The sequence below is a fragment of the Symsagittifera roscoffensis genome, chromosome 3 (genome assembly GCF_963678635.1).
Source record: "Symsagittifera roscoffensis chromosome 3, txSymRosc1.1, whole genome shotgun sequence".
Lineage (NCBI taxonomy): Eukaryota > Metazoa > Xenacoelomorpha > Acoela > Convolutidae > Symsagittifera > Symsagittifera roscoffensis.
This window is the reverse complement of record NC_087064.1, coordinates 15,547,165-15,575,111: the sequence shown is the minus strand read 5'-3', so window position 1 is coordinate 15,575,111 and position 27,947 is coordinate 15,547,165. Positions and strand designations below refer to the sequence as shown.

At 33.8% G+C, this 27,947-nt stretch overlaps 2 protein-coding genes across 2 annotated transcripts in view; one reads left to right on the top strand and one right to left on the bottom strand.

Annotated features, from left to right (window-relative positions):
* LOC134841266 (interaptin-like) overlaps positions 1-4,719 on the bottom strand; it is a 32,723-nt gene extending 28,004 nt beyond the window's left edge. The window contains exons 1-2 of the mRNA XM_063857139.1: positions 4,060-4,719; positions 3,491-3,615 (exon numbers count right to left, since the gene is read on the bottom strand). Of these exons, the coding sequence (XP_063713209.1) occupies positions 3,491-3,615; positions 4,060-4,103 (169 nt within the window). The 5' untranslated portion in view covers positions 4,104-4,719. The remainder of the gene's footprint in view (positions 1-3,490; positions 3,616-4,059) is intronic.
* A 3,694-nt stretch (positions 4,720-8,413) lies between these two features.
* The window catches only part of LOC134842103 (uncharacterized), a 35,053-nt gene continuing 15,519 nt past the window's right edge, over positions 8,414-27,947 (top strand). The window contains exons 1-2 of the mRNA XM_063858286.1: positions 8,414-8,772; positions 9,322-9,447. Coding sequence (XP_063714356.1) covers positions 8,671-8,772; positions 9,322-9,447 — 228 coding nt within the window. The 5' untranslated portion in view covers positions 8,414-8,670. The remainder of the gene's footprint in view (positions 8,773-9,321; positions 9,448-27,947) is intronic.

Genomic DNA, 27,947 nt, shown 5'->3' with positions numbered 1-27,947 from the left:
AGAAAACAGTCCGTTGGGGCATGAATGTTTGTGACCATCATGAACTTGAAAAAGAATACAAATGAAAATATAAAAGTAAGCAGTAAAATGACTGAACAAACACTCTGAATTGGAAAAATTGAAAAAAAAATTTCTTTGATTGATGCATAAAAAAGAAGACTGCTCGCATTTGAGCAAAACCATGAACAATACAATGGCTTTTTATTGAGTCTACAACTAAACACTATTCTTAAAACGGTTTAGCAAAACGCTGTGTTAAATAGTAAACGATAGAATTAGATCAACGAACTTGCCTCAAGTATTTTCAGAACGACTTGGAAAGCGAATTCAACGTTCCGACTTTTGAAGAAAGTGAGGAATATATATGCTCTTTGTAGACCACTTTTACAAAACACTGGTCTCTCGAGAGATCGATCTCTTTATCTGCATGGGGCCAGCCGAGTCTGCCAAGAGTATGTCTAAAACTGCTATTTTAAAACCTCGCACTACCAAATTGGTCCAAATTGAACTGAGGCTGGTAACTGATTTTATTAATTTCATAAACGACTCAAAATGCAACATTCAATTTTTGATATTATCAGCCTACAAATCATTGTTTTGCCAAAATTTATTTTATCACAAAATCTCCGAGACCACTTAAAGGGCAATCGAAACATTTAGGGTTTTGCCCTGATACGAGCAGCTTTGTTTTTTTTGCATCTGCATTATTTAAAAATTGATTGTCTATTGATTTTTGTGTTGAATTTTAAACATTTAACTTAATTTCACTATTGATGTTCAAGCGTAGAAGAAGCAAGTGATGTCGTGTGTAAATATTTGTCAAAACTGTTTTTCGCGCTGGCGGAATAAACCCCCAGGAAAAAATCCCACTAGAAAAAATTACCTTTTATTTGCCTATAAAGGTGTCCTCAAAAAGTCCTCGAAAAATGGAGTATTTTTCTATAAACATGTTGCGAGAATTTTTTTTTGATATCTGTGTCAAAATGATCACCCACAAAACCGCAAACCTTTTCAAAAATCATCTCGATCGAATTGTGGGGCACGATATCTGATTTCAAGTTATACAGGAAAACGTTACGCGTTTCCTGTCGTTAACTGGTGAGAAGGGCATAGATACATAAAACGTTGTTCCATTGACGAAGAAGTGGACAGAGTATACTTGATAGAATTCATAAGGAGAGCTTTTGAAGGTACAATCGGAAAACTAGTTCCCATAAGATTTTGAAAGTTTGATGTTTTTGTTGGTTGCAATTACCAAGTACAGCTTACCGCTTCCCAGAACCGTCGATCTTTCAACAAAAAAATTTTCTTCGTTCATGGTTTGCATGTAATCAAAAGGCAGTTCAAAGCCGAACTCTGATGGAATCGGTGGCTCGCTTTAATTATTGTGTCAGATTCTTGGACGCTTAAATTCAAGTGAGGCATTACCGGCATCTTCGAGGAGCTTATGATGTGGCTTTTGCAAGGGGACTTGACAGCATCATTTGTATGGAAGACTTCGTGCATGCCATTGCGTCCACTTTGATCTGTTCATTAGTGGCATACTTTTCCGTTAGAGCATATTAGGGCCTGTGTGAGCTCATGTGGCAACGACTTGAGAAGTTTGCTTTTTGAAGTCCTTATGCTTTCGCTACACTGTTGCTTTGATTGACCCAACTCGCACTTCATTGAATAGAACTGAAATACTCTTATTTTTTTTAATTAAGCGTTGTTATTGTGATGAGTTTTCTAGCCCCTTTTGTTACTGAAATTTGATTTTGTTATTTTGTTTCATAATTTTTTGAATGACTCGGTAGTTTATAAGTTGCTCGTGCTTTACACACTGAACAAAACTTTGCTTCAAGAGGCAAAAGTTTATTTGCTAACGCTGGATTATATTGCGACAATGCAAACTGGCATCTCATTTTTTAAGCTAATTGATTTGCTAGGTCTAGATTTGGTGTTAATTTGCTCATCAGGCAACATCAATAATGGTTAAATTAGGTTCCGGTTTTTGATACCCTCGAAAATCAACGTTCCTGGAGGTCTGAAGCTTAGGCACTATTAAAAAGATGCTTTTCTAGGAATTGGGGATTTCCTTTCACACATTCTCATTGCGGCATCCCCACTTTGGTGCAAAAGGGGGACTGTTGACCCCAGAAGTGTAATTTCAACACCTTTTTATCGATTAAACAAAATGTGACATTTGGGAATCGAACGCACGCTGCAGAAATGAACATTATTTTCCATTCAACTGTCCTACAGTTGAAAGGTTGTGGAAAAGTCACGTCAAAATCGCCAGGCATGTTTAATTAGAAATCATTTCAAAATGGAATGAATAGCAAACTAAAATCATATTTTGTATACAACTTGATACTGAATTAAAATATCGGGGTTTTATCCTACAGGATTTTGTCCTGGTGGATTATATTCTAAGCCCCTTTTTGGCCCAGCGTATAAAGGCAAATAGCTTGCCTCGGTTCTTTTTAAAAGATAATTCGAAACTGAATGATTTGAGGTGTTCAAATATTTCACGCTTACGTGTTCAGCAATATAAAAAATAGCTTTAAAACCAGCAAAAATTTATCCAACTGTTCCACCAATAAAACAATTGAATGTAACCCGATAACTTAATGCGAACAATTTGCACTGATTGTCAGGTCGGGGCGTTAATTTTTTCCAATAGGATAAAAGTAGTCGAAACAAATACAACTACCTTTATATAGTTTTTCTGTAACAAAAACGGTTCTAAAACCAAAGCCTCCTGCTGTAAGCTCTGTTTGATTTTATTCTGAATTTTCTCAGAATTTGTAAAAATTCCCATTAAAAGTTCTGATCGACCAACTCATTCTAATTGATTTAATATTTTTTTTGGAATGTTTTGAATTCACCTTCAATTTGCATTTCATGTTCAGTTGCTTCAGTTGCGTTTCTCGCGTCATGTTCATACCATTTAGATCAGTAGAAGCAAATAACTTATCCGCGGCGGAGAAAAAAGTTTTTCAGAAAAAAAAATGGAATATGGTTTTTCTATCCCTCTCAGAAATTGACTCTAATTATGGATTTTAAAATAAAACTACCGATATGGAAAGAAAGGGGAGATCAGTAGTTTGGGCGATGAACGCTCAAAAATCAACAATGGCGTTTTTTTTTCTATAAGACGACAATTGGTCGCAGATGTTATTTGATTGCATCTCGAAAAGCCAAAAATTTGTTTCACACAGAAAACTGATCGAAAAATCATTTAGTAATATTGGAAAAGCAAACAGCCGCCTGCATTAGCTGCTGTATTACATGGAACTTTTCGCGTAGGACTAATTTTATAATCCTGAGCAAATTGGTTTGAACAAAATGCCGGTATTTTTGTTTTTGGTTGCATAAGGTTTTCAGTATTTAGGAGAGCTAATTTTATAACTAATTTGGTCGACCTCAAAAAATGAGCAATGATCTCAAAAAAATCCTTGATTAGCGCCTTCCTATGTTTTTAGCCTATCTAAAACTCTAGACTTACCGTCTTCTTCATTGATGATGGATCCATTCAAGACTCCGTTGGGAGTAGCAGAAAACATTCTCTTTGGCATGCCATTTGTTCCCCTCAGAATCTTTTCCGCACTAAACTGGAGCGAACTCACGTATCTGTAAACAAGATATAATTATTATAGGGCTTTCGAGCAGCAAGCGTTATGAATAACAAGAGTACACTATTTTTTGAAATAATAATATTCCCTCAAATTAGATGAAAAATCTTTAAAAAATGAATTATTGATGTTTTCGTGGTTATTGAAATTCGTTTAAATAAATTAGGGAAAAAACTTGCATTCCATCTGAGAATCGTACAACATAATTTTCTTATAGTCTGAAATAATGCTGAAATAGGTTAAGCTTGATAGTATCATTCTTGGCATCACCAGACATTTTTTTTGGAATACTTGGTTTTGCGTGGGTCGGAAAATTTTACCATTGATCAATTTACCATTGACGTTGAAATAAATGTTTTCTTTTGGCAAACAAAAGCTTTGAACCAAAGGTAAAGCGCTATAAAAAATTCCGTTGTAAAATGGTTACAAGGTTTGAACTTACTTGGTGGGTTTTTTGGGTGGCAGACCACACGAGTTGCAGTTCATGTCTCGGCCGGGAGACCAGAGGAACCCGACAAGGTGGGTAGACTCGGAACGACTAGGAGCGATGTTTGAAACGAGAAACACAGGAAAGACAGGAAGATCCGACAAGAAGAAACCGTGGGACTCCGAGATGAGCGGATCCGAAGGAAGATGATCCGAGAAGAACTAATACGGAATAATGCCGAAGTGAAGCTAATCTAATTGGTCATTAATGGATTGACAGCAAGGCGTACCAAATTGACCATTAAGAATTCTACTATAAACTATACAAACAAAGTCGCGATTCTGTTACAAATTCATACGGCGTCGGCTTATTACGATTGAATGAACTCCACATGAAAAGCGATTGACGATAGATACATCAAGAGTAAAATAATCGCTCTCGTTTGAAGCAAAACTAATCAAGCTGATTGAGTTTCGAACATATACGTGTGATGGTTAATGGCTTTTAAATAACGGACGCCGATTTAATAAAACTAAAACGCCTAATAGAGATTTGTGGCAGTATAAAAAATGTTACTTTTTGTCAGTAAGTTTTTGCGATCTCACCAAAGTGCAAATAACTTTTCAAAGCTTTCTGATTTAATCGCTTCTGGCCAAGTTAGTCGACGGACTCTGGTCGATGGACTTTACAAGAGAAATAACGAGTAAATTAATTAGAGAGCTCTTCGAACTTTTCAGCTTAATCGAACCGATGATTGAAATTACTTAAGAGTAAAATTGAAGTCGAAAGCAAAAAAAATCAAACTGAGTCAGTTCAGAATTTTTTTTGACAGTTTGTCATGAATAAAATACATTAAATTATGAAAAAAGAAAATGTTAACAAAGCAAAGCAATCCAAGATCAACAAAAAGCTGAACACTAAAATTAAAAACGATTCCCTTCAGCATCTTTTGATTGTATCTTATCAATGCTTGAGCACACCAAAAGCTATCATTATGGCAAGTACGCATTTAGGTCCGTATGTTTCATGTGAACTTCAACAACATTCCCGCGCAGAAGTTCACATGAACATTCCCACGCGAATATTTTCAGCCGAGCATATTATGATTTTGAAGGAGCATATAAGGAGCATATAATGATTTTTATTATAATGATTTGATAATAATAATATTATTTATTTATGGTAATACGCCGACTTTTAAGCCAAATTAAGAAAAAAGTTCTTTGAAAATTGGATGACACATTTTTAGCAAAATGTATGAAATTTGTATGAGTAGTATCACAGACTTCGATGGAGGTCAACCCGGGCAGCGTGTGGCCCGATGTTTCACAGACTTCGATGGAGGTCAACCCGGGCAGCGAGTGGCCCGAGCAGGATCCTTCGAGCGAGCAGTTTTCAATTTTTCCTCAATAATAAGCTCCATCCAAAAACGAATTTGGAAAAATAAATAGTCTAACAAAATTAACAAGAGTTAAAAATCAACGATGCCGTACCCAGGTAGATTGCCAGTTGCTTGATGAGATGTCCTCTTTGTACGGTTTCATCAGCAAAGCACTCGTTCGTGTTATTCATCAGAAGTCAGAAACCGCTTACAAATTTTGTCGCTTTGATTTCTTCGCTGGCCGCTATCCAACTGCTCGTTATCCAACTCAACTGGATCTAGCTCTTTAACCCCTGGATGATGAAAAAATTTTTGTTCAACTTACTTGGCAATTGTTTCATCCAGAGTGCTGTCAATGGCTGCTACTGGGGTTGTGACAAGTTTGCATGACGTCTGTGACTTTGGGCTGCGAAATGTTTCGGATCACAATTACATGCACCATTTCCAATGCATCAAAATGATTTGCAACATATAGTATGATATGCTAAACCATAAAAAAAAAACGAAAAATTTTTGCGTGGCGGTTAATTCGACAGCAAATAAGCAGGTAAACAGTGCAGCAAAATAATTTCAGAGGAAAAAAACTTCAGCCTGCAAAATTAACAGTTCTAGACTTGATTGGAACCCATGACCTTTGTCGTCTTCGGACGTTTTCTCTACGCCAAACTTGCAAAACCAAACACTGGACTTGAACCAATAAACATAGTCATCAGACAGTTGGAAAAGAATCAAGGAACGCGAAGAACCAAAATTATTTTTATTTGTGAAAAATTTGATTTCAATTTTAAATAAAATAATACATGGCCTATAGCCTTAAGGCTTTTTGAGTTTGAAGAACAATTTATGATTGGCTGTTTTTGAGGAAACTAAACCAAATTGAGAAAACTGGAATATTATGAAAATTTTTGATTCCGCTGGGAAATCTAAAAAATAAATTCTATCTTCGAAACTAAAAGTCGATCAAATCAACTTTGCGCCATTTTAGCTTTCTTAAATGAAAAGTGCATTTATCTCCCTTTTATTTTGAATTAAACTCAAAAAGTGCATATATACTTAAGGGCACTCATATGTGCGAGTGTAAGTATTGTTTTTTGTATTATAGACTGTTAAGGCCTAAAAAAACTAAATCACCACGTCCTTTATAAAACTCTGAACTGCGCTCATCAACTCCTAATACGTCAAGCTATCAAATGATTCAGTGAGTTTGTTTGACAAGTTGTGAATCTGAGAAAAAGTAAAACTTGCGTTATGATGATGCTTGCTAATCAGAAGTGTAAACATATCAGCATTATTTGGTAAATTTGAAAGCGCAGCAGAAAAAAAAAGGAAGAACTAAAAAGTAAGATGTTCGCACGCATGCTGATTTATTACGTTGAAATTTTTCAATTATGATTCACATTCTAAGCAAAAATTTTTAAACTGATTTTTTAAATCAAAATTGATAAAGCTGATCCTATATCCTTCTATTCGTACTCGAAATGAGCGAAACACGAAGACTCTCAATTTCTACGACAAAATTTTGCGCATCACGAACTATTGCACCAATGACAAAAGGGAAAACTTTGTTACTAGGTACAAGTTATCCTATGCTTTACTGCTGAAACATTTTTTTTTCGGAGGAACAATCATTGCTAAGAACCATAGTTACGGATAGTAAGAGAGCACAAAGTTTTTCCAGTTTCACAACATAAAAGATTAACTAATGAATTTCAAAAAAAATTCAAAAATCCGCGGGTATTTTTGATGCAAATTTTTCATGTGCAAAAAATAGGTAAACAAAATTACACACAGAGGCACAACTGAGCTAAGTTGAACTCAAACGTTAGTCATTAACGTACGTAGTTTCAAAAAGGTTTAGAAAAATTAAAATTTGGTTGCAAAAATCGTTTTCCTAATCATATAAAAATCAATTTTCTAAGCATTAGAAGTATAAGGGCTCTTTTTATAACAAAAAAGACCCCCCGTTAAGAAAAAAAATCAATTTACAAAAAATTTAGTCACAAAAAACTACTCTTGATTTTCTTGTGACACCTACCAAACACCTTTGTTTACATAAACATTCAACTTTAATTTTCACAAAGCATGTTTCTGCAAAACTAAAAGAAAATTTCGTTAAACAAAATTATTACGCACTTGCCATCACTTCAAATTGTTTTAAAACGAAACTGCTCAAAACAAAAACATACCAAAAAGATTGAAACAAAAAAATATGATTCCTCGCAAAAATGCCAGAAACAAAAAGGTAAATCAGAAATCATGGATCCGAAAGAAACTTGAAAACTTGAAGTATCTAAGAATTTTTAAAAGTTAGTAAAATAAAACACCCAATAGTTAAATCGAGAAGCAATTGGGACAAAATCAAAAAAACTGGCTAGAATATCAATTCATATTTTAAATTTTTTGAGCTATAGACCCATTATCACAGCTGGTTTACTTACAACCTGGCTAGAACTGGAGATTTTAAAGTTGGAGACCCCATGAAAAAAATTATTTTGTGGAAAAAGTCTAGTACTTGTGTATCACTAGGGTGAAAAAATCAATTGTTGCCTTATTTTTTGCAAAGATACTTAGATATTTTATCGCAGTACGGATAACTCTGTTTTACTTGAAAAGCAATCAGCCCACTTGTTATATATTTATTTTTTAAAATAAACTGATGAAATTGTCGGATATAAGAATTTTCAACGGATAGTATATGGCACAAAGACGCGCAAGGCCGCTCCAACAACCAAATCAACATGCAGAATTTTTCAAATTGTCTAGTTTCTCAAATGCTTCAGTTGACCTGAGCTTGTTTAGCGTTTTTTTTAAATATGATTTTGTGTCTTCTTTTCAAGAATTTTCCATTCATACGAGTTTAATCAATTTTTCATCCCACGTGTTCTATGTTTTTTAAAAACTATTTTATTCAAGGTTAAAACATGATTTTTTTGCTGCAAACCCTTCAGCTTTTTAGTGTGTATTTTTGCTTTTCACCGCTATATTTTTATCGCAGTACCAGGCACCCAAAGAAAACATGAAGACAGGAAGTAGTATTGCCATAAGAGACTTAAATTTATAAATATTACTTGTTGCCAAGGAAATTTGCTCCCCTTATTTTTACAGGTAGTTACTTTCAAAAAATTCCTTTTCAGTTTCGACATCCTTAGTTACAAGCAAACAGCACAGCCGCATATTTGTATTCAAAAATAAGTTGAGTCTAATCAGAATTAATTGAAAAGCTAGTTTTGCTTTCTGTTTAAAACATGGGCGATCAAGAGGAACCGAAATGCGAGAGGGCAGAGGATTTGTACCAGGCAGGAGACGCCCCACCCTTGCCTGACAAAGAAGACTTGTCGGCCCAAGAGGTACGTTGAGTTCCTGTTCTCTATCCATCTGAGGTGTTTACACTAAGTGGCTACTGTATAGCAAGTGGCTATTGATACTTCTTTGAATATCAGGCTCATTGCAAGAAATTTAGCGAACACTTTTTTGTCGTAAATTCTTTTTTATTTTGTAGAAATATCAAATCTAATTTTTTTTTGTTCAACACGCTTGTTACTCATATACCACCATTTTCTGGACATTTTTCTTGTTCTCGTTTGCCGCGAAAAACCGCTCTGAAAACTTCTATTCTTGAGTAATTTTTTTCCGCTCTATATCAGACTGCTAGACAAATTTGCCTTAACTATCGCACCGCTTTTTTCAATACTTCAAAGTCTTTTAAGGTTCTCTTATCTGAAAACTGAAAAAATGAAAAAATCTTCAAAGAATAAATTTTGGGCTTTGTACTAGTTACATTTTATTTATCTAAAATAAAAGAATTGTGGTCGGAACTCTTGGTGCTATTTGCACTGACTTCATCGGCTACATGGTGCAATATTATATAGCAAGGTGAATAAGGTTTCTTGTTCCAGTTGTTTGTCGTCAACTTCCCCCCACCCTACAGTGAGGGAGGAGAGGAGTGCATTAAGCCGAATGATAAAGAGAAGAAAGACGTGGACGAGATGATGATAGAGGCACAGATGTACTTTCGCAACGGGGTCAGTATAAAGCATGATAATAACTCATTTTCTATTGTAGACACCCTCAGGTCTGTGGTCGGTTACAGGTATGAGACACGTGCAAAATGGACCTGTAGGTCAAATGAAGGTCTATAATGCAGTAAAATAATGTCTGTAACTGTTTGTATGCGGTGTTGTAACTTTTCATAACTACCCCACAATTTAACTGCTCGAAAACCATTTTTTATTGTTGTTATTAGCTTTGCTCATTGTATGGAAATATAGCCCGAAACCCCAAATACCTTTGCTATTGCACAGAAAAAAAACTTTAAAATGTGTTATTCTGAAAAAAACCCCTACCTGATACAGAAACTTTATTGTGAGTAAAATTTGTATTTCAATTAGCATAGAACAGTGGCGCATCTGAGCAGACAAATTTATGATTGACAAAAATCTTTGCTGTTTTTAACTATTGAAATTTGATATATTTAATTCAAAATTTTGTACTTTAATTTTATACTGTCGCCTCGAAAATAAATTCATTATTTTTTAAGCAGGACGAGAACCAGACTGCCCAGGAACAACCTTTGTCAAATCACAGATTTCTTCTAATTGAGTTAGGACTGGGGTGTATAACTCATAGAGTAATTTCGGATAGGGTACACCGTCTGCTCGTCACGCTATCTTATTTTCGGCCGGATAGATTCGTGCAACTTCTTAGTCTAATACCGATCCTAATCTTACTCTTATACTATCTAGTCTCAGGTTGTTTAACTAGTCTCTGCTAGGCTCAATAGATCTAGGGTATACTGGTTTATTGCGGCTGCTGAAGTGCTCGGGAGAGTCCAACTAATTTCTAAGTTAAATTCAAATCTCTCTGGTGCTGAAATTACAAGTAACTTCAGCACTTACAAATAAGTGGGTTGTTAGTTAGATGGATCATGATTGGTTAATATTAAATACTTTACATTGGTAAAACATTTAATTTATCCAATCATAAAATATAGTTTAGATCAGGTTCCACCCATCCGGGTTTTACAGAGTTTTTTAGAACAGTTCTTCTGTAGTTCAAGGATGGATGATGGACGTTGGTATTTGGCGAACATCATTTTTCTTTTGTTTCCTTTTTGTTAAGGAAGTTCCAGGGATCTGGAATTGAGGACACAAGACGTTGTGTTCTTCTTGTGACAACGACTGAGTCTCTGCAACAGCATCAATTCTGGTTTCAGAATGGTTGGCTATGTCAGGTTTTTCTGTTCTTCGGAGAGAACTTCTTTTGTGTTTGATCTAGCTCGGGAATGGCGTGGAGATTGTGCATGGAGGGGATGCCTGGTTACTCGGATCTGTACGTATACTTGAACATCGAGGTGGTCATTGGTCTAGTTCAATGAAGTCCTTTTCTGCGAAGTCAAGTCGTACTCTAAATCCTTTGAGTTGTGATTGTGAGCGGCATATCGATTGTAGTTGGTCATTCTCTCTCGAGTGTAGTGAGGTCGTCTTGTCTTTTGATGTTCGTCCTTGGTGTTGTATTCTGATCTATATATTGCATCATGTGATTTTACATTTTATAAAACTTTTATTAGTTTAATATTTTTTAATAATGATTTTAGTTAGTTGTTTTCACAAAAGCTTTTTGTTTTAGTTCGGTTATTTTGAAGAGTTACTCACCCTTGAGTAGCTCTTATTAAAAATAAAGGTGTGGTCACAAAGCGTGGATGTAGCGCGGTGGGTTAGGCCGGCTATAGGGCATGCTCAGGACGTCCTTTCCTGGTGGGTTAGGCCAGGTGTGGGAGTATGATTTCATGCGGTTTTTATGAGGAGTCCTGTTATGTGACAACATTTTATGTTGGGTTTGTTGTGGTTTTACTTATGTCTTGTTGGTTATGTACTTTTTCCAAAAAGCAAATTGTTTGTGGTATGGGTTTGTCTTTCGACTTTTTTGTGTTTTATTATCTCTTTCTAAGACTTTGTAATAGTCTTCAAAAGAATAAATTATCCAGTTTTAAACTGGGTTAATCCGGTTTGGGTACCGTTGGTTTCCTTTTCTAAGTCATGCTGTTATTTTATGATTTGTGGTATTTGGTAAGCTGCGTTGGTTAGTTTTGTTTAGTATATGATTCCTTTCCAACCGGGTTAAAGGAAAGTTTGAAACTTGTTTTTATATGTTAGAGTTGTTGAGTGTGAAAACTTGAAACTGAAATTCATTATTTTAAACAATTCTTCGTGGGCGAGCTGTGTGAGTGTGGATAGAATTTCTGTGCGAATGAATGAAAATATCAAAAGGTTAGTACTGCAATTGCATTTTATTAATTTACTGCATAGAATTTGGAAATTTACTGCTAGTAATGGGGGAATTTTAAGATACAAATTTTCATCATATGTAGATTTATTGCTTTGGGGGAAAATTTTATAAATTAATTTACTGCATTGGTATTATATTTATTTAATTGTTGGTGCAAAAGTTAAAAGGGTCTTAAACAGTTTTGAAGAAGTTTGCTATTTTTTATTTTTCTTTTGTGAATTTTTCAGATGATCGAAGATGAAGGCTAAAAATCTAAAGAAAACATGAATAAAGAATGGTGAGTTTTTTAATATTTTAATTAGTTAGTTATATTCATTTAATTCATACTTACCTGTTAGTCGTCGGGGAAAAAACCGTGGGGGAAGATATCGTGAATTAGTTCTGAAGTTGTTAGTAGTTTAGCTAAGATGCGAATGATATTTTTAGTTTGAAGCAGTGGCCAAAGCAATTGAAGTGCCTTAATAGTGGTTAGTTCTTCAGTGCCTACTGCAAACTCATAAGGTGTGTTTTGGATTAAGTTATATAATTTGTGGTTAAATTTAGTGTTGTGGATGAATTCTAAAATGGGGATTTCTATAGGCTGTACAAACTCGTGCGGGATAAGGAAGGGTCGGGATTCTTCGGCGTTGAAGGTCTTGGTGATGGGGCAGAAAATGTACATTTGGGTTATGGGGTCATAGTTACGAAGAATACCATGAAGGTTAGTATCTTTAATACAATATGTGAAATTTAGGAAATACGGTGAAGTGTATTTTGAATTGATGAATTGAAAGCGATGGTGTGGTTGTCTAGAGGGTGTGTGGAGGTCAAAGTGATTTTGGATGAAACGATAGTAACTGTATGTATGTGTTTGTTTAGTTCGCAACATAATATCGTGTGAGCAGTGTAAATCTCTTTCGTGTGGTGCAAGGAAATGAAAGGTTAGTGAAAAGATTTGGAAGCGTTCTTTAAAACTTTCGTACGCTTGTGTGCTTGTTAGTGCTTCTGAAATAATGTGATCAAACTTTCGGTCGAAGATGTTTAGTGTAAATACATATGGTGTCTTGATGAAAAATTTCTCGGTGATTTGTGGGTTAGCGAAGCGATCGTCGTCTAAGAATTGATCTTGGTTAGCTCTGATGATGTTGTGATCGTAGTATTCTAGTGTATATTCATTAGCTCTAGGTGCAGTGTGTATTTTTAGTGATTTTTTATATCCTACGTAAGTAAATTGTCTAGCGGTGAGTGGTGTAGTTAGTCGATATAGCATGTCTTTGTTTCGGTCTATATCGATGGATGTGTTGGTTAAAGGTAAGCAAAGAGGGTTAGTGAAATGATAGTATGAGGTCCAAGAGAGAGTGGGCATTAAAACGTATTCGTCTACAAAGTTGCGTGTTTCGTTAGCGTCATGAGGGGTGTTTAAGGTGTATTGTGGAAATGAGGGTAAAGTGATAGCTAAAAATTCTCTAGTGTTAGTATGCTGGGGGTGGTTGATGTATTCACGGGCTGTTCCTGGTTTTGCTGGGAAAGGATGGTTGGGGAACTTTCTTTTAAAAGTGCGGTAAGCTCTATTAGTGTTGAGTGAGGATTCAGTTGATGTGGATGATGGTGCTAATGATTCAGTATAATTTGAAGAGGGTGTAGGGGGATTGGATGAAGTTGTAGTGGAGGAGATTTGGTTTATGGTCGGGGTGTTAAGGTGGTAGGGTTGTTGTTGGAGGGTAATAAAATTGTCTAGCTCTGGGGAGATTCGGGGGGTGTCTGGAGATGATTGGTCAGAATGGTATGAGGAGTAGGTTGGGGTAACTTGGGAAGCATAAGAGGGTGTCGGAGTGATTGGGTCAGGGTTATTGGACAATATGGGTTGAAAAGGAGGTTGAGAAAAATTAGAAGGGTTATGAAAATTATTGGATGGAGATGGTTCTGAGTCGGCAAATTCGTCGGGGGTTTCAATATTCGGGTTATTTAGCTGTGAAATGGAGTATAAAACTGAAATTTGTGAGTTAGTGTCGGAATTCATGCCTGATGTTACATTGCTAGATGGAAAATCGGGTGGCGGAAAAGCAAAAAGTGGTATTATTGGGATTGAAGAGGTAAGGTTGGTTGGATGGGAATTTGATCGATGGAGTGATCCAAGTTGGCGGCTCATCGTGGGCTAAAAAAATTATTATTTTGAGATTGAAAAGCGGTGGTATGTGGTTGTTCAATAATTTGTTCGTAAGTATTATCATCTTGTGATTGATGTGTCATTATATGTTGGACGGGACTTTGTGATGTGGTGAGTCTAAAGTTTGGATTATGTGTGATTGCTAAATTTCTAAAATTTCGTGGGACTAGGGATAGTGGATGGTTATTTGGTAGGGGTGGTAATTGTGGTGCCGTTGGCTGTGGGTCGACATTGTTATGTTCTTCGTCGTATGTATTTTGTCGTGTTGTTATTTTTGTGTTATATTCTTTTATTTGTGCGTCTAAAAGAATTTTGTTTATAGATGTGGAAAAAATTCCAAAAAATCCTGCAAAAAGTATGCGTGCTACGCTTGCTTGTCTGTTTACTTGTGTGTGTATAGCACATGTATTGTAGATTCCTTTTAAGAGTGAGAAAAGAAATCCAATAAAGTTAAACATTGCGTATAAAATAGTCAATTTTTCTAAGATGTAGTAGGGCCATCCTAGAAAATCTAGGATCTCATTTTTGAGTGTAACAAAGCTAAAAATGTTAATTGGTGATATATCTTGGGGACGGTATTTTTCGCCGTTTAGATATATATAATCTTTAATGTCTTTAAAATATCCGCTATAGTCTTGCGTGTAGATATCGGCAAATCCTGCAGTTTCTGCAAGTTTGCGTAAATTTTGGTCTATTGATTGTCTTTGTATAGTGTCCATTTGTGTTAATAATTCTTGGAATTGTTGTGTTCTAATGTGATGTTGAATATCTGATTTTGAATAGATTCCTATTGATTGTAAGTCTATATTTGGGTTTCGAGCAATAGCGCGAATGCTTTCTGGTGAAAATTTTTTGAGTGATTGCATTAATGTGGGATATGGAGTGAGAAGATAATATTTGTTTTCATCAGGGTTTAGTTGTACTACATTGTGGCTATTTTCTGATCCACATGGGACTGCGGTATCCCAGAAATAGGTTCTTCGTGAAAGTGTATCCACGAAATGTACTTTATTCTTATAAAAGATAGGGATCCTTTTATAACATCGTTTATCTTCAAAAACGTATAGTGGTGATACTTTTTTAGTACAAGTATAAAACCATAAAATGTTTCCTTCGTAGTCTAAAAAATTTGATCTATTTCCTGATAATAAGTATCCTGCGTAGGGTATTTTTAATACTGCTAGTGCAAGTGATTGTAGTATTTGTGTTCGTTCTAATTCGCATAGTTGATGTAGTGTTTCTAATTCGGAGAGTGACATTTCTTGAAAAATGCGGCTAATTGTATAGTCTAGTTTCATATCCAAATGAATATCATAGTGGATATTACCAAAATATGTAGTATTCATTAGTGATAATTCTTGTAAGCGTGTGCTTCTGGTGTCAGAAGGTTTTAGATGTCCACCAGGTTGTCCGTTGCTTTTTTGAAAATTAACTGGTATATAGGATGTTCCTTCGTTTAGAGGATGACCTGTGGCGTATGGGTCGATTTTTACTTTACCAGTGGTCATGTCGAATCCTTTTTCATATTCAACTAATATTTCAGAGTATTGTGTTCTGTGAAGTGGATTCCTGTATTTACATGCAAGTTCTGTTTCTTGATATATTTGAAAACGTGTCAATTTATTTTCTATATTGTCTATGTTTCTAAAATCGGAACTTAGTTTGCGTGATGGATGGACTTGTTCATATGGAATTGATTGTATGAAATATTTTTCGTGAAATTTTATCATACGAGCGTGTATTTTTGCTACTTGAAATGTTGTACATGTGTCTTCGGGGAACCAAACAATTGTTGCTTGTGTTCTTGTTGTAGGGTCGCAATATCCTTGATCATTTTTACAAGGTAGTCGGATTCCTTGATAGATCATTGTATTATCAGATAAATCTCGTGTGAGTTGTATTTTTTCGAGTTGTATTTTCCAATCGAAAAACATTATTTCTTGGTATCCTTTATTTTTCGTGTCTGCTTTGCAGTTTGATGAGTTATTTATACCAATGTGTGGTATCCAATGTTTATCGTGTAGGTCATAGGTTAATCGTCCGTGTGCGCCGTTATACGGGTATTTTTCGTCTAGTTTTATATGTCCTTGGTGTCTTTCAAGTTGTGATTGATGTACAGAGTCTGAAAAAACTTGAAAATTAACTAATTTTCTTTGGGAGTTTTTATTTTGTGTGATGTTTAGTCTAAGTAATTCATTTTTACAATCGTCGGGATTGAGATGTAAAAGACGTTCTATATTACTTTGGTAGAATGATTCATGGTCAAGTCGGTTTTTGTTTCCGTTCGAGACTTGTGAACAATGTACTTTCTTTTCGGAAAATGTTGCTGTGAATTTATAACCTGTAACTGTTGTAGCTCGGGCTTTTGAATAGAGTGTTGCTATTATATCTGTGGTTTCTATAGCTTGTGGTTCTGTTTCACATTGTGATACCTGATTGATTGCATATTTATGTAGTGTTTTTTGTTCATTTTCTTCGCAATCGTAATGTGTTACTAATAAATCTTGTGGTCCTGTACGAGGGGAAGGGTTTATGTTTTGATTTGAGGTTATTAGGAAAAGGGTTTGGAGAAAAATTAATAATTTTAGAATATGCATGTGTATAATAATCCTGAGTATGGATTATAAAATGTAATGTAACCAATTGTGTTTTTGGTGTATCTGTCGTATTTGTATATTACTTCAGTAGTTATAAACGGTGGTGGTAGTGATTGAGCTGTTATGTTAGGTGGATTTAATGGGTAGGGATGTTGGGTAATATTATTTAACTTAACTGTGATTTCAAACTTTAATTGTAAACTGTTTTGTTGGAGTATTTGAATATTGTGATCACGGATATCGTTGTGAATATCTTGGCGATATTGTAATCTATTAAGTGCCCAGTTATGAAGGCGGTTACTTTCTTGATGTTGTCCAAATAATGGTGGAGGTGCTGTGAATGTATTCCAATCTAATCTTAAAGGAATATTTACAGATGATTGTTCTCGATATCTGGCGTCGAGATTATTTGGAAAATTTAAGTTAAAGGGTAGTGGTGAAAATTGACTTATTGATGGTGTTGATGGTAGTGATAATGTTTCTGGTAGTGATGAGGATGTTGTTGTATCCGTAGAAATATCTATGGGGTCATTGACTAAATTTGGTTCACCTTGTGTGAATGAATTTGTAGTCCAATATGGTAGTCGTGATGTTAGGTTTGGGGGGTTAAAGGGATTTTCACGTATCTGTTCAGATGTTGGTGTTGAACCTAAGTAGTCTGAAGGTAGACTGGAAGTGCTTCGTTGTGAAAAAAGTGTAGGAGTTTCTGGTGTGATACCAGTGGTGATTTCTGGAGTGGTTTGTGTTGGGGATTGAGGTATATCAAAATGAACTCGGGGAGTTTGAAAATTTCTATTTCGTCGAGGATGTATAATTTGTCTATTTATTTCTGCTGTGTTTTGGTTTTGACTAAGGTTTCGTATTCTACTTAGTTCTTGTGGTAGTGTTGGGTAAAGATTATATGTTGGTTCACTTAGGGATGCTTGTCGTTGAACTGGTTCTAGTGGTTCAGATAAACGAGCGTGCCGTTCTTCAAAAGTGTATGGATTGTCTTGAAAAGAAATTCGTGTAGATGTTTGAGGGTTTTGAGTAGTTGAAGGTGGTGTTGGATTATCTTGGGATGATGTCGGTGAAGACTGATTCTGTGACTGTTGGGTAGCAATTTTTGATGGATTTTTAAATTGTTACTTTAGTGGGAAGGTTTATGTTTTATATAATATTCTTCTAAAAAAAGAATTAGAAAAATTGTTGCTAGGGCAAATGTGATGATTGCTTTCTTTATACATTTACATATTGTCAAAATGAGGGATAATAGAAATGTTATGAAAATTACAAACAATAAAAAAATATCAGTTCTACTGAAAATTGTTCGTATCATTTAGACAAGTTGTTAAAATCGTACCTGTGGATATATTCAAGGGTTTTGGAAAGTTGGAGGAATAGTTCAATTATTGTGTAGAAAATTTAAAAAATGTTACAAAAAATTATTATGATTATTAGAAAAGATTCAATGATATCAAAAAGAAATATTATAAAGGCTTGAAGTATTGAAAAAAAATGTTTAAAATTGATAAATATTTGAGCGACTGTTTGAGAGAAAAGCATTTAAGAAATGATCTCTTGGTCGAATGTTTTTTTGCTGTTTGAGGCGATTTTCTAGTGTGGTCGAATTATTTATTAGTTTTTTGACAAGTGGGTTGAGTTTCGTAAAAAATTGTTGGGGGCAATTTTCATGGTGACTGGGAGGTCGTCTTTTTCTTTATTTTTGTTTGTCAAATGATCCGGGGTATGGTGAGATTTTTATACTTTAGGCTAATTAAAATCTTCATTTTGTGACTTTAGGCTAAGTTATCAAATTTGTTTTGGGGGTATTCGTGGTCTGAGTTGGGGAAATATTGTTGATCTTTGGGTTATTAGATAAGGGAGGGGTACGGTATTATGGTGATATTTATTTTAGCTGTCAAGTTGGAGTGGTTTGCTTATTTTTGACCTGGAGGTTGTAAAGTTATAGTTAAAGATGTGCCTGGAGTTCTAGATTATTCGTCTAATTGATCTTAGTTTGAGTTAGAGAAAGTGGCGGATTGGATGAATCCTATTGGTCTATTTTGAACTAGAATTATTGCGTACTTTGTGAGCATGTTATTTTGAAAAATGGAAATGAAAAATGTTACGGAGGTTTCAAGATTGTGAAGTATAGAATGTTAAAATTACTTTTTAAATTCTACTTTCTTTAATATTTTAGATTGGGGGATGAACATTTTGTAGTTTTTACGTGGTTGATTTCGGAGTCTTGTTGTCTTTCTATGTTCTGATTTGTCTATTTCTTCTTGGGGTATTATTTGTTCTGTCATTTTTCTATTTTTTCTTTGTTTTGGAGATTCTTTATGATTTTGTGTATTGTTTTTGGTGGCGGTTGGTTTTGTGTTTTGAGTTTCGGTGGGGTTATCATTTTGTTCTGTGTTTTTTAGATGTGGTTCATTTTGAATGATTTTTAATCCTGTGAAAGAATATAATTGAGTTAATTCGCGGAGTGCGTATTCTTTTGGGTAATAAGGTAATAGGTTGTTTCGATGTTGAACGATTTCTTTTTTGTTTGAGTCGATAATTTTATATGTGACATCTGTGGGTTTTGCAATTATTTGATAGGGTCCTTTTCGGAGGGGTTGTAATTTTTTAGAAATTCCTTTGTGAGTATTAAAATTAGGTATTAAAACAAATGTTCCAATTTTTAAATCGGAAGCTGGTGTAAAACGTGAATTGATTTGTTCATTAATATTTTGTCTTTGTAATAACTTTTTTGTTATTTTTTGATAAATTTCATTGTGTTTTTTATCTCTATTTAAAATCCATTCGGTGTGTGTACCGGAGGCTAATTTAAGAATTTGTGGGTGATGAAAATGATCTTCATCGTGTGTATGTAAAGGTAGGTTATAACAAATTGAGTCTTTATTTGGTTGACAATAACCTTGTGCGTTTTTATGTGAATTTGCTGTAAACATTATTGGTTTGCGTGGCTTTTGGTTAAAAACCATTTCGTATGGTGACATTCCTAAAGTTGTCGTAATTTGTGAATTATATGCTCAGGGAAATAATTTTACATCTGCTGACCATTCGGTATATTTTGTATCATTTCCGTTGATGATACATCTGAGATATTCTTGTAATGAACGGTTCATACCTTCGACTAAGCCGTTTGTCCAAGGTGCATGAGATGTACGTGGTTTGTGTTTAATGTTGTATAAATGACATAGTGTTATTATTTCATTATTTATGAATTCTGTACCATTGTCTGTAACTAAAATTTCTGGTAGTCCAAATTTTGCTATCCAGTGTTCATAGAGTGTTGTGTATGCGTAATAAGCGTTACAATGTGGTACTGGATTAAGTGCTACATAATGTGTAAATGCGTCAACAATTACCATAATGTAGGAGTTTCCTTCTGATGAGGGTGAAATTGGTCCTTTAGTATCAAATGAGATACGGTGATTAAAGTATAAACTTTGTCCTTTAAAATCTTGTATTTGTGCTACTTGTTTTTGATTTGGGTAAGGTTTATTTAGCTGACATACTATACAATCATTGCATAGTACTTTTATCCAAATTGGTGCATTTGGGAAGTAAAAATTTTGTATAAAATTTGAATATGTTTTTTCTGATCCAGAGTGTCCTTTAATATTTTGTGTATGTGAAATATTAAAAGCTATAAGAATCATACTTATAGGGAGACAGGGAACTGTGGATTCGTTTAAATTGTATTCTAAAAGGTCTGTAGTTTCATTGATTGTTGTGTTGTTAAATTTGCGAAAGTATCGGAGGAGTGTTTTGTTTCCTAGAATGGTTGAATCTGCTTTGATAGGTTTGGTTTTATATTTGTGCCATGATTTTAGTTGTCGAATTATCGGGTCAAGGTTTTGATATTGTTTCAGTGTTGAAATTGTAATCGTATCTGTTGGGGGGAGAAAAATGTTTTCAACTTCGAATTTAGATAAGGGTATTGTATCAAGTGGGTCGTGAAGGTCAAAAACTTGATTTATTGTGTATTTTGAATCATTTGTTTGTGGTCCTGATAAATTTATTTTATCAGTTAAATCTTCTTTTTCAATTAGTGGAAAATGGTCTTTTTTAGGTAGGTGTTGTTTTGTTCGTTTTTGTTGGGTGTTATTTTTTATCCATTGAGAATATGGAATTGGTTTAAAAGTTGATGTTCCAAGTAGGTCAACTTCATAATGATTATTTTGACAATCTAAATAAAGTGGGAAATGTTGTAAATTATTTATTTGTGATTGTTCAATATCAGTTTTAACTGCATATTTGCATTCTAATCGAGGTGATGTTTCGTTTTCTGCAAGGTAGAATTTTATGTTTTTGGGTATTTCAACTGTTGTTTTTCGTGTAAGTAATTCAGGTGGTGTATTTCGACTTAAGGTGTCTGGTAATGCAAGATTTTTTCCTGCAGTCCAAACTATATGTAAGTTTGGAAACTTCATTAGAATTAGTTGAAATCTGTAAACTCGGTGGTTTGGGTTAGATTTCTGTGTAAAAAGAAAGATGATTGGTTTGTGGTCTGTGAATAAAACTGTGGGATGTTTTGATCCAAGTATCAGAAATTCATATTCTGTAAGTGTATATATTATGGCTGTACATTCTCTCATTAGAGTTGAGAGTCGTAGCTCTGCTTGAGTGAATAATCGAGAATTTGCTGATATTAGGTTCATTTTATTTGTACCATTATGTGATTGTAATAATGCTGCGCCGATGCCAAAGTTCGAAGCATCGCACATTGCATAAAATGGTTGATCAGGGTCTGGAATTGTGTTTGAAATTTGTTCAGTTAAAAGTTTCTTTATTTCTTCGAATCGTGTTTGATGTTCTGTATTCCATTCAAAATTATTTTGTTGTCTAAGGATGTTGTAAAATGGTCGTAGATATAATTGCATTTTATAAACATATTTACTTAAAAAGTTTAACATTCCAAGGAACTCTTGGATTTTCTTTTTATTTGTTGGTGGTTGAAGTTTTTGAATAGCGTCAATGCGTGATTTCAGTGGAGTGATTGTTTTTCTTTCTATGTTATGTCCTAAGAATTTAACTCTTGTCAAAAAGAAATGTGATTTATCGGGGGCGGCCTTCAGATTTTCATTCTGAAGTATTTGGTGATATGTTTCTAAAACTTTGAACATTTCGTCTTTTGATTGTGATTGCATAAAAACATCGTCTAAATAGGTGATTGCGTTTTTCTTGAGTATTAGTGGTCTAAAAATTTTGCTCATAAAGGCTGAAAATGCTGCTGGTCCTATGGATATTCCATAGAATAAGCGGTTGAATTCATATTGTTGGTTTCCGATAACAAATTGTGTTAAACGTCGTGATTGTTCATCTAGTGGCATTTGATTGTATGCACTATTCATGTCGGCGGTTGTGAAGTATTTGCCGTTTATTTTTGTTAAAATAACTTGTATTGGTTCAATGGGCCAATTACATTTTGATTCATCTATGAGTGAATTGAGGTATCTAGCATCGAGAACGATTTTTAATGATTCTCCTTTAGCTAGAATGATAACGGGGTTGATGAATGTGTTGCCTTTTGGTTGTTCTTCTTTATTAACTGGTGATATAATATTGTACTGTTCTAAAATATCGAGTAATCTGTTTACTTTATCATGTAAGTGAATTGGTACTTTACTTGCTCTTTGTTTTTTGAAAACTGCGTCTGGTTTTAATGGGAGATGTAGTGATGAACTGATTTTGCCAACATCGAATTTTGATGTTGCATAGACTGATGAATATTTAATTAGCTGTTTGGCTAATTTTTCGAATTCGTCTTGTGTTATTTGTGAATGTTGGAAATTAAACATTGTTAAAAATTTCTGTTGGTCCTCTGTGTAGTTACTGATGTTGAATGTAGGTTTGAAATATGGAGTTTTTGTGAAATAATCCGTATTTCTGTTTTCGTTACTTATTATATTATTTATAGATAATTCTTCATTAAGAATTGTAGATTGGCAAATATCTAGTAATTGGAGTATATTATTTACGCGATAGGCTTTTTCGTGTATTGGTGATATTGTAGCGTTAGTTTCACAATATCCTAAAAGTCCTAAAGGTAATGTTACTTGGTAAGGTGTGTTGTTATAAACATGTAAGGAAATAATATCTGAATTCGAATTTTTCAAATATTTTATTGAAGAGATTGTAATTTTGAAAAATTTATGAATAGGTTTGAATTCAAAATCTGACATATAAAATTTTTGTTTGTTTTGTTCTTTATCATATTGATGAACTTGTTTTATTGAAAAATTATAGATGTTTCCTGATAGTGGTTTCAGGTGTTTTCTTTGTTGATTAAATATCGGATAAAATTTTGAAAAGAATGGTGGTTGTTTATTTAATCTTTGAAAAAATGTTAATGATGTTTCTTTTGTTTTTGTATATTTATCTTTGATTAATATTTTACTATTTAGTATGTTAATTGTTGGTATATACTTTGAAATAAATGGTATACCAATGATGTTATATTTAATATCAGTAATATGGAATATTTGTTTAAATGGCTTGTTTAGAAGTTTGCTTTGCTCCATTGTTCTGGTAGGGAGGAGAAATAATTGGATTTTTCCGTAGTTTATCAATGTTGATCCTTGTGCTGTCGCTAACTTACTGGAGGTTTCAAGAGGTGTTAGCTTTGGGTGTAAAGTTTTTATTTCATTCCATGTGGGAATGTTTATTATGTTTGATTCTGCTCCTGAATCAATTAAAAAATCTATTTCAAGGTCTGGTGGTTGAAATTCTTTATTTCTTGGGCTTTCTAATAGAAATGGTATTGTCCAAATTTTTTCTTTGGGTTGTTCTTTTTGTATATTTTGATAAATGTGGTTTGTATTCAAGCATTTTGTTTTGGTATTTTTATTGGTTTGATCTGTAGTGTTAATCTCGTTTGTTTCTTGCGTCGTTGGTGTGGAATTAATGGGTGTAGTGTAATGATTTTGAAGAAATTCTGATTGATTTTCATATATGTGTGATGGAAAGGGTTGTTCATATATGACAGATTCATAGTCATTTTCGACTTTTATCATATTGATAGCAAGAGTGTTTTCAGTATCACTTTCTGAATCTGATGATGTACAGTTTATTTGATTAAGTTGTAACGTATCAGTTACTGTGTCATCAATACCTGGGGGGTCTGATGTTGTTTCTGGGTTAGCTTGTACTTGATTGATTTGTCTTTGATGTTTAGGTGTACTACTTCTATGACGATTATTAGAGTTATTGTAGTGATTATTATTCCGGTGTGGTGATTGGGAATAATTTCTATAACGATTATTATAACTTGGGTGTCGATTTTGTGAATTATTTCGCGATCTGTTTTGGTAATTATTGTTTTGTCTGTTATAGTTCGATCTATTATATGAGTTATTCCTTGATCGATTGTTCGGGTAATTCTGATTTCGATTGTTTGAATAACTTCTATTTCTATTATAGGAGTAGTTTCTATTCCTATTGTATGATGAATTTCGTGATTGGTTGTTTGGATAGTAGTTATTTCTTGATTGGGAATTAGATCTAGAAACAAATCGTTGTGTATTTGAATTTGATCTGGAGTAGTTATTTCGACTATTCGGTCTATTGTAGTGATTTTGTGATGAATTATACGTGTTCCTTCGTTCTGGTGATCTTCCTCTATAACTTGAGTTATATGGAGATTGATTTCTTGTATAGCTTGTATTGTTCGGGAGTGGTTTTCCTGAACTGTTGTTGCTGTATACATTTTTGTTTGGTAGATTTTGATCTTTTTTCATGTATTGATAAAATGATTTATTTGGTTCTTTGTATTTTTGAGGTTTATTTTGACTATCTTGCTGTTTTTGTCTACATTCGGAAATACTATGTCCGTATCGTCGGCAATAATTACACCATTTCTTGAAAGATGGTTTGCCTTTAAAGTTCGGGTTCTTTTCGTAAATATTGAGTATTTCAGTGATTTTTTCAACGAGATCTGTTTCTGATTCTTGTATATTATTAATATTAGTGGGAGTCGTTTCAATTTTGTTAACGTATTGTAATTTCAAATTCTCCGTTTCTTCTAGTTTCATCGTGATTTCTGCTTGTTCTAGTTTGTCTACTAGTTTTCTAAAATCTAAATCGGGTTCTCGAATTGAAGAAGGATGGGATGCTCTCTTTTTTATTGCTATTTTCCTTAATTGTGGTGTTAAGGTCATCATTAAGATTTCTGTCATCTTAGTGTTTTTATAGTCGTGTGTATTTAGTGAATATGTTTTTCGAACTAGTGTTTCGATTCTTACTGCTATTTGTTTGATGGTTTCGTTTGGTAATCTGCGAATTTCATTACATAAAACTCTTTGTTGTTGTTTGTTTCTTTCGGAGTCAAACATTTTTGAAAATTCTTGTGTAAATCTTTTCCAGTTTGATTTTATTTCTTGAGGTAGTACTGAAAACCATTTTTGGGCTGCGCCATCTAAGGTTGTTTGTATCAACGCTGTGCGTCGATGTATCCAGTTTTGATGTAGTGGCGTATTAATTGGTTCAGGTCCTATATTTAAAATCAAATTTGCTGTTACTGCATTTAAGTAATCTTCTACAGAGTATTCAGGGTCTGTTCCTGTGAAAACCATTAAAGGTTTGTTTGATGTTATTGATGATCCACCCATAAGGTATGGATTCATTGTCATTTGTAATGATTCAGCTGCATTTGGCATTTGAGAAAAATTTGAAAGTTGGTTTCTTGTTATTTCATGTTGTTGAAGATAATACGGGAGTGGTATTTCATTTTGCATTTGTGATGGTTGATACGAGTGTGTAGTCATTGGATTTTGTTGTTGAATTGGTTGAAAAGATTGTGTATTAATTGGATTTTGTTGTTGAATTGGTTGTTGATATTGTGCATCTATTGATTGTGGAGAAAAATTTCTATGATTTGTACGTGTTTTCTGTATTCCTTGTCTACGATATTCTTGAGTATTTGGTGCAAATATATCTGGTTGTAAGAAATCTTCATCTGAGGATAAATAATCCATTTGATAAGATGTTTGTTTTTTATTTTTATTTTGTTGAAAAAATGGGTAATTTCCACTGCGATCCTGTGGAGGATTTGGTTGAAAATTTGTGGAATTATATTGGGCCGTTGGGTTATCCCAGTTTCGAGGTTTTGTATATTGATTAAAATTCCTTTGTGGTTGATAATTTGTTTTTGATGGATGTGTATAATTATAATTATGGTCTGCAAAGTTGTTTCTAGTGAATGTTTTGCGTGTTTTTGATGGTATTGTCATGGGTTTGTATGTTTGGTAATCCATATGTGAATATTTAGGGGCAACCGAAGGTTTAACGGTTGATTGTAAGGTTACCTGTGTTTGTGAAGGATTTGTATTTCTTGGTGTTGTTAAATTTGGGCGTATTGGTGAAATACTTTGTTGTGTAGTTGTTGTGTGTACAATTTCTTCATTTATGAAGTGTGATGGTGTCTGGATATCTTGTTGAGTAAGATTCCTAGTTCCATTGAGGTTTTCATTGTGTATGACTGTAGAGTTTAAACTATTATTTTGTGTATCGGGTAAAAATGTATTATAGTTTAATGGTGTTGCATCAATTGTTAATGGTATTACTCTTACATAATCTCTTATGTAAGATATTGTACTTATTGCTTGACTTGAGATTGATTGTGGGAAGCTTATAAATGCTGGATGAGACCATTCGGGGTCCCAAACATAATCTGATTGTTCTGTGATAGCGGTATCATCGTTCGAATTTTGGGGTCTAAAATTTTTTCTTGCTTGTGCAATTAAATCAATATTGTGTGTGAAATAATCTATTATGAACCATGCTAAAATTTTTTGTAAATCGTGTTTGGTATGTTGTGAAACGTCGTCTTTCGTGAAATTTTCTTTAATAATGTTTAAATAACTAGAGAGTAGTGTGATTTCATGTCGTACTCTTAAATGTTTAGATGTTTCTGTCGGTGAGACATTTGTTAATGGGAGTTCATTTTCTAATATCGAAATATAACTATATATTAGTGCGAAAACTTCATTGGTGAAAATGGAGTTTGCTCTTTGTGAGTTATGGTATTGGATGCTTTTTATATATTCTGAAAAAACTTTTGAAAATTCTAAATCAAGGTCGTCTGTTTGAATAGTATATGTTCTATTATTATGGTTTGGGGAAGTGAATTCTATAGAGTAGATTCCATACTGTTGTGTTATGTTGCATATATCTTTTAGATAGTGATCTATGATTTGTCTTTTGATTTTTACATCGGGGAACTCTGTTTTACATGGACTGATTCCGGGTTCAAATAAATTTACGAGTAAATTTTGACAAAATATGTGTTGTCCTCTATCAGTATCTGCATCTACTATAAAAGGAAAGATTTCATCATCATCTGGAGTTTCGTCACCTGGGGTGTGCGTTGAACTCATTTTTTCGTTCGATGACTGTTAATATGTAATTATTAATGTGTCGAATTGGTTGATTCCAATTGTATAGATGTACTGGTTTGTGTTTATACTGCTTTTTTATTCTTCTTTTTCCTCTTTGTGATGAATTTGAAGTTGTTTCTGAGTCAGAAAAATATAATTGATCGTGTTGTGGGTAATTTTTATCTATTGATTCTTTTAATTTGTAAAGTTCGTCTAAACTGTTGGTTTCTGATTCTGAAAATGCGTTTCGATTTTTTGAAAATCTTTTTCGTGTTATTTGTCTTTGTTTAGTTATTATTTTTCTCTTTAGTGTTTGTCGTTTTGTTCGAATGTATCCAACTGTTTGTGTATGAGGTGTGATTACAAGGTCGTATTTTTTGTTATCTATTTCACAATTGTGTAAAATGATTGTTTGTTTATTTCCTAGGTTTTTAAATGACATAAGGTTTAGAATGACGGATGCAAAAGGTTGTTAAATGATTTCTATTGACTTAAACTGTTAGTTCTTACGATTTTTTGGTTAGCTTAACCTGGGTCTAATTGTTCAGGGTTGGAGAGAAAAGTATATCGATTCCGAAGAATGATTTTTACTTTCTCGTGAATAGTATAAGCTAAGGTGTTAACTTACTTAATCTTACTTAGGGGTAGTGATTGTGTTCAAGGGTTGGAGAATAGTAAATCGATCCACAAGGTTCAGGTATAATTAGAACGCGAGTAGTTCGTTAGATACTATTTTAAACTTACTAAGTCTAAGATTTATCCTGGGTCTGGTAAGAGGAGGGGTCAAGTGAAGGATGAATAACCGAAGTTCTTCACTGTTTATCCTAATTTGAATGATTAGTTTTGTTTAAAAATTTCTATTAGTCTTGGGTTTTTAGAAAGGGTTGGGTAGTGAATCGACGTTTGAGGTCGTTAGACACTAATTAAGTGGGTGGGGGAGAACAAAGTTGTTCTGTTTGATCCAAGGATAAGCCTTGATGATCAAATTTAAAATTTAATTAAGTAGAAAATTATTTAAGATCCAAGGATAAGCCTTGATGATCTGATTTTAAATTAAGTGACTTTAAATTTTTATAAAGTTTTAAATTTGTGTAAAGGAAAGATTTAGTGTTTTGATGATATTA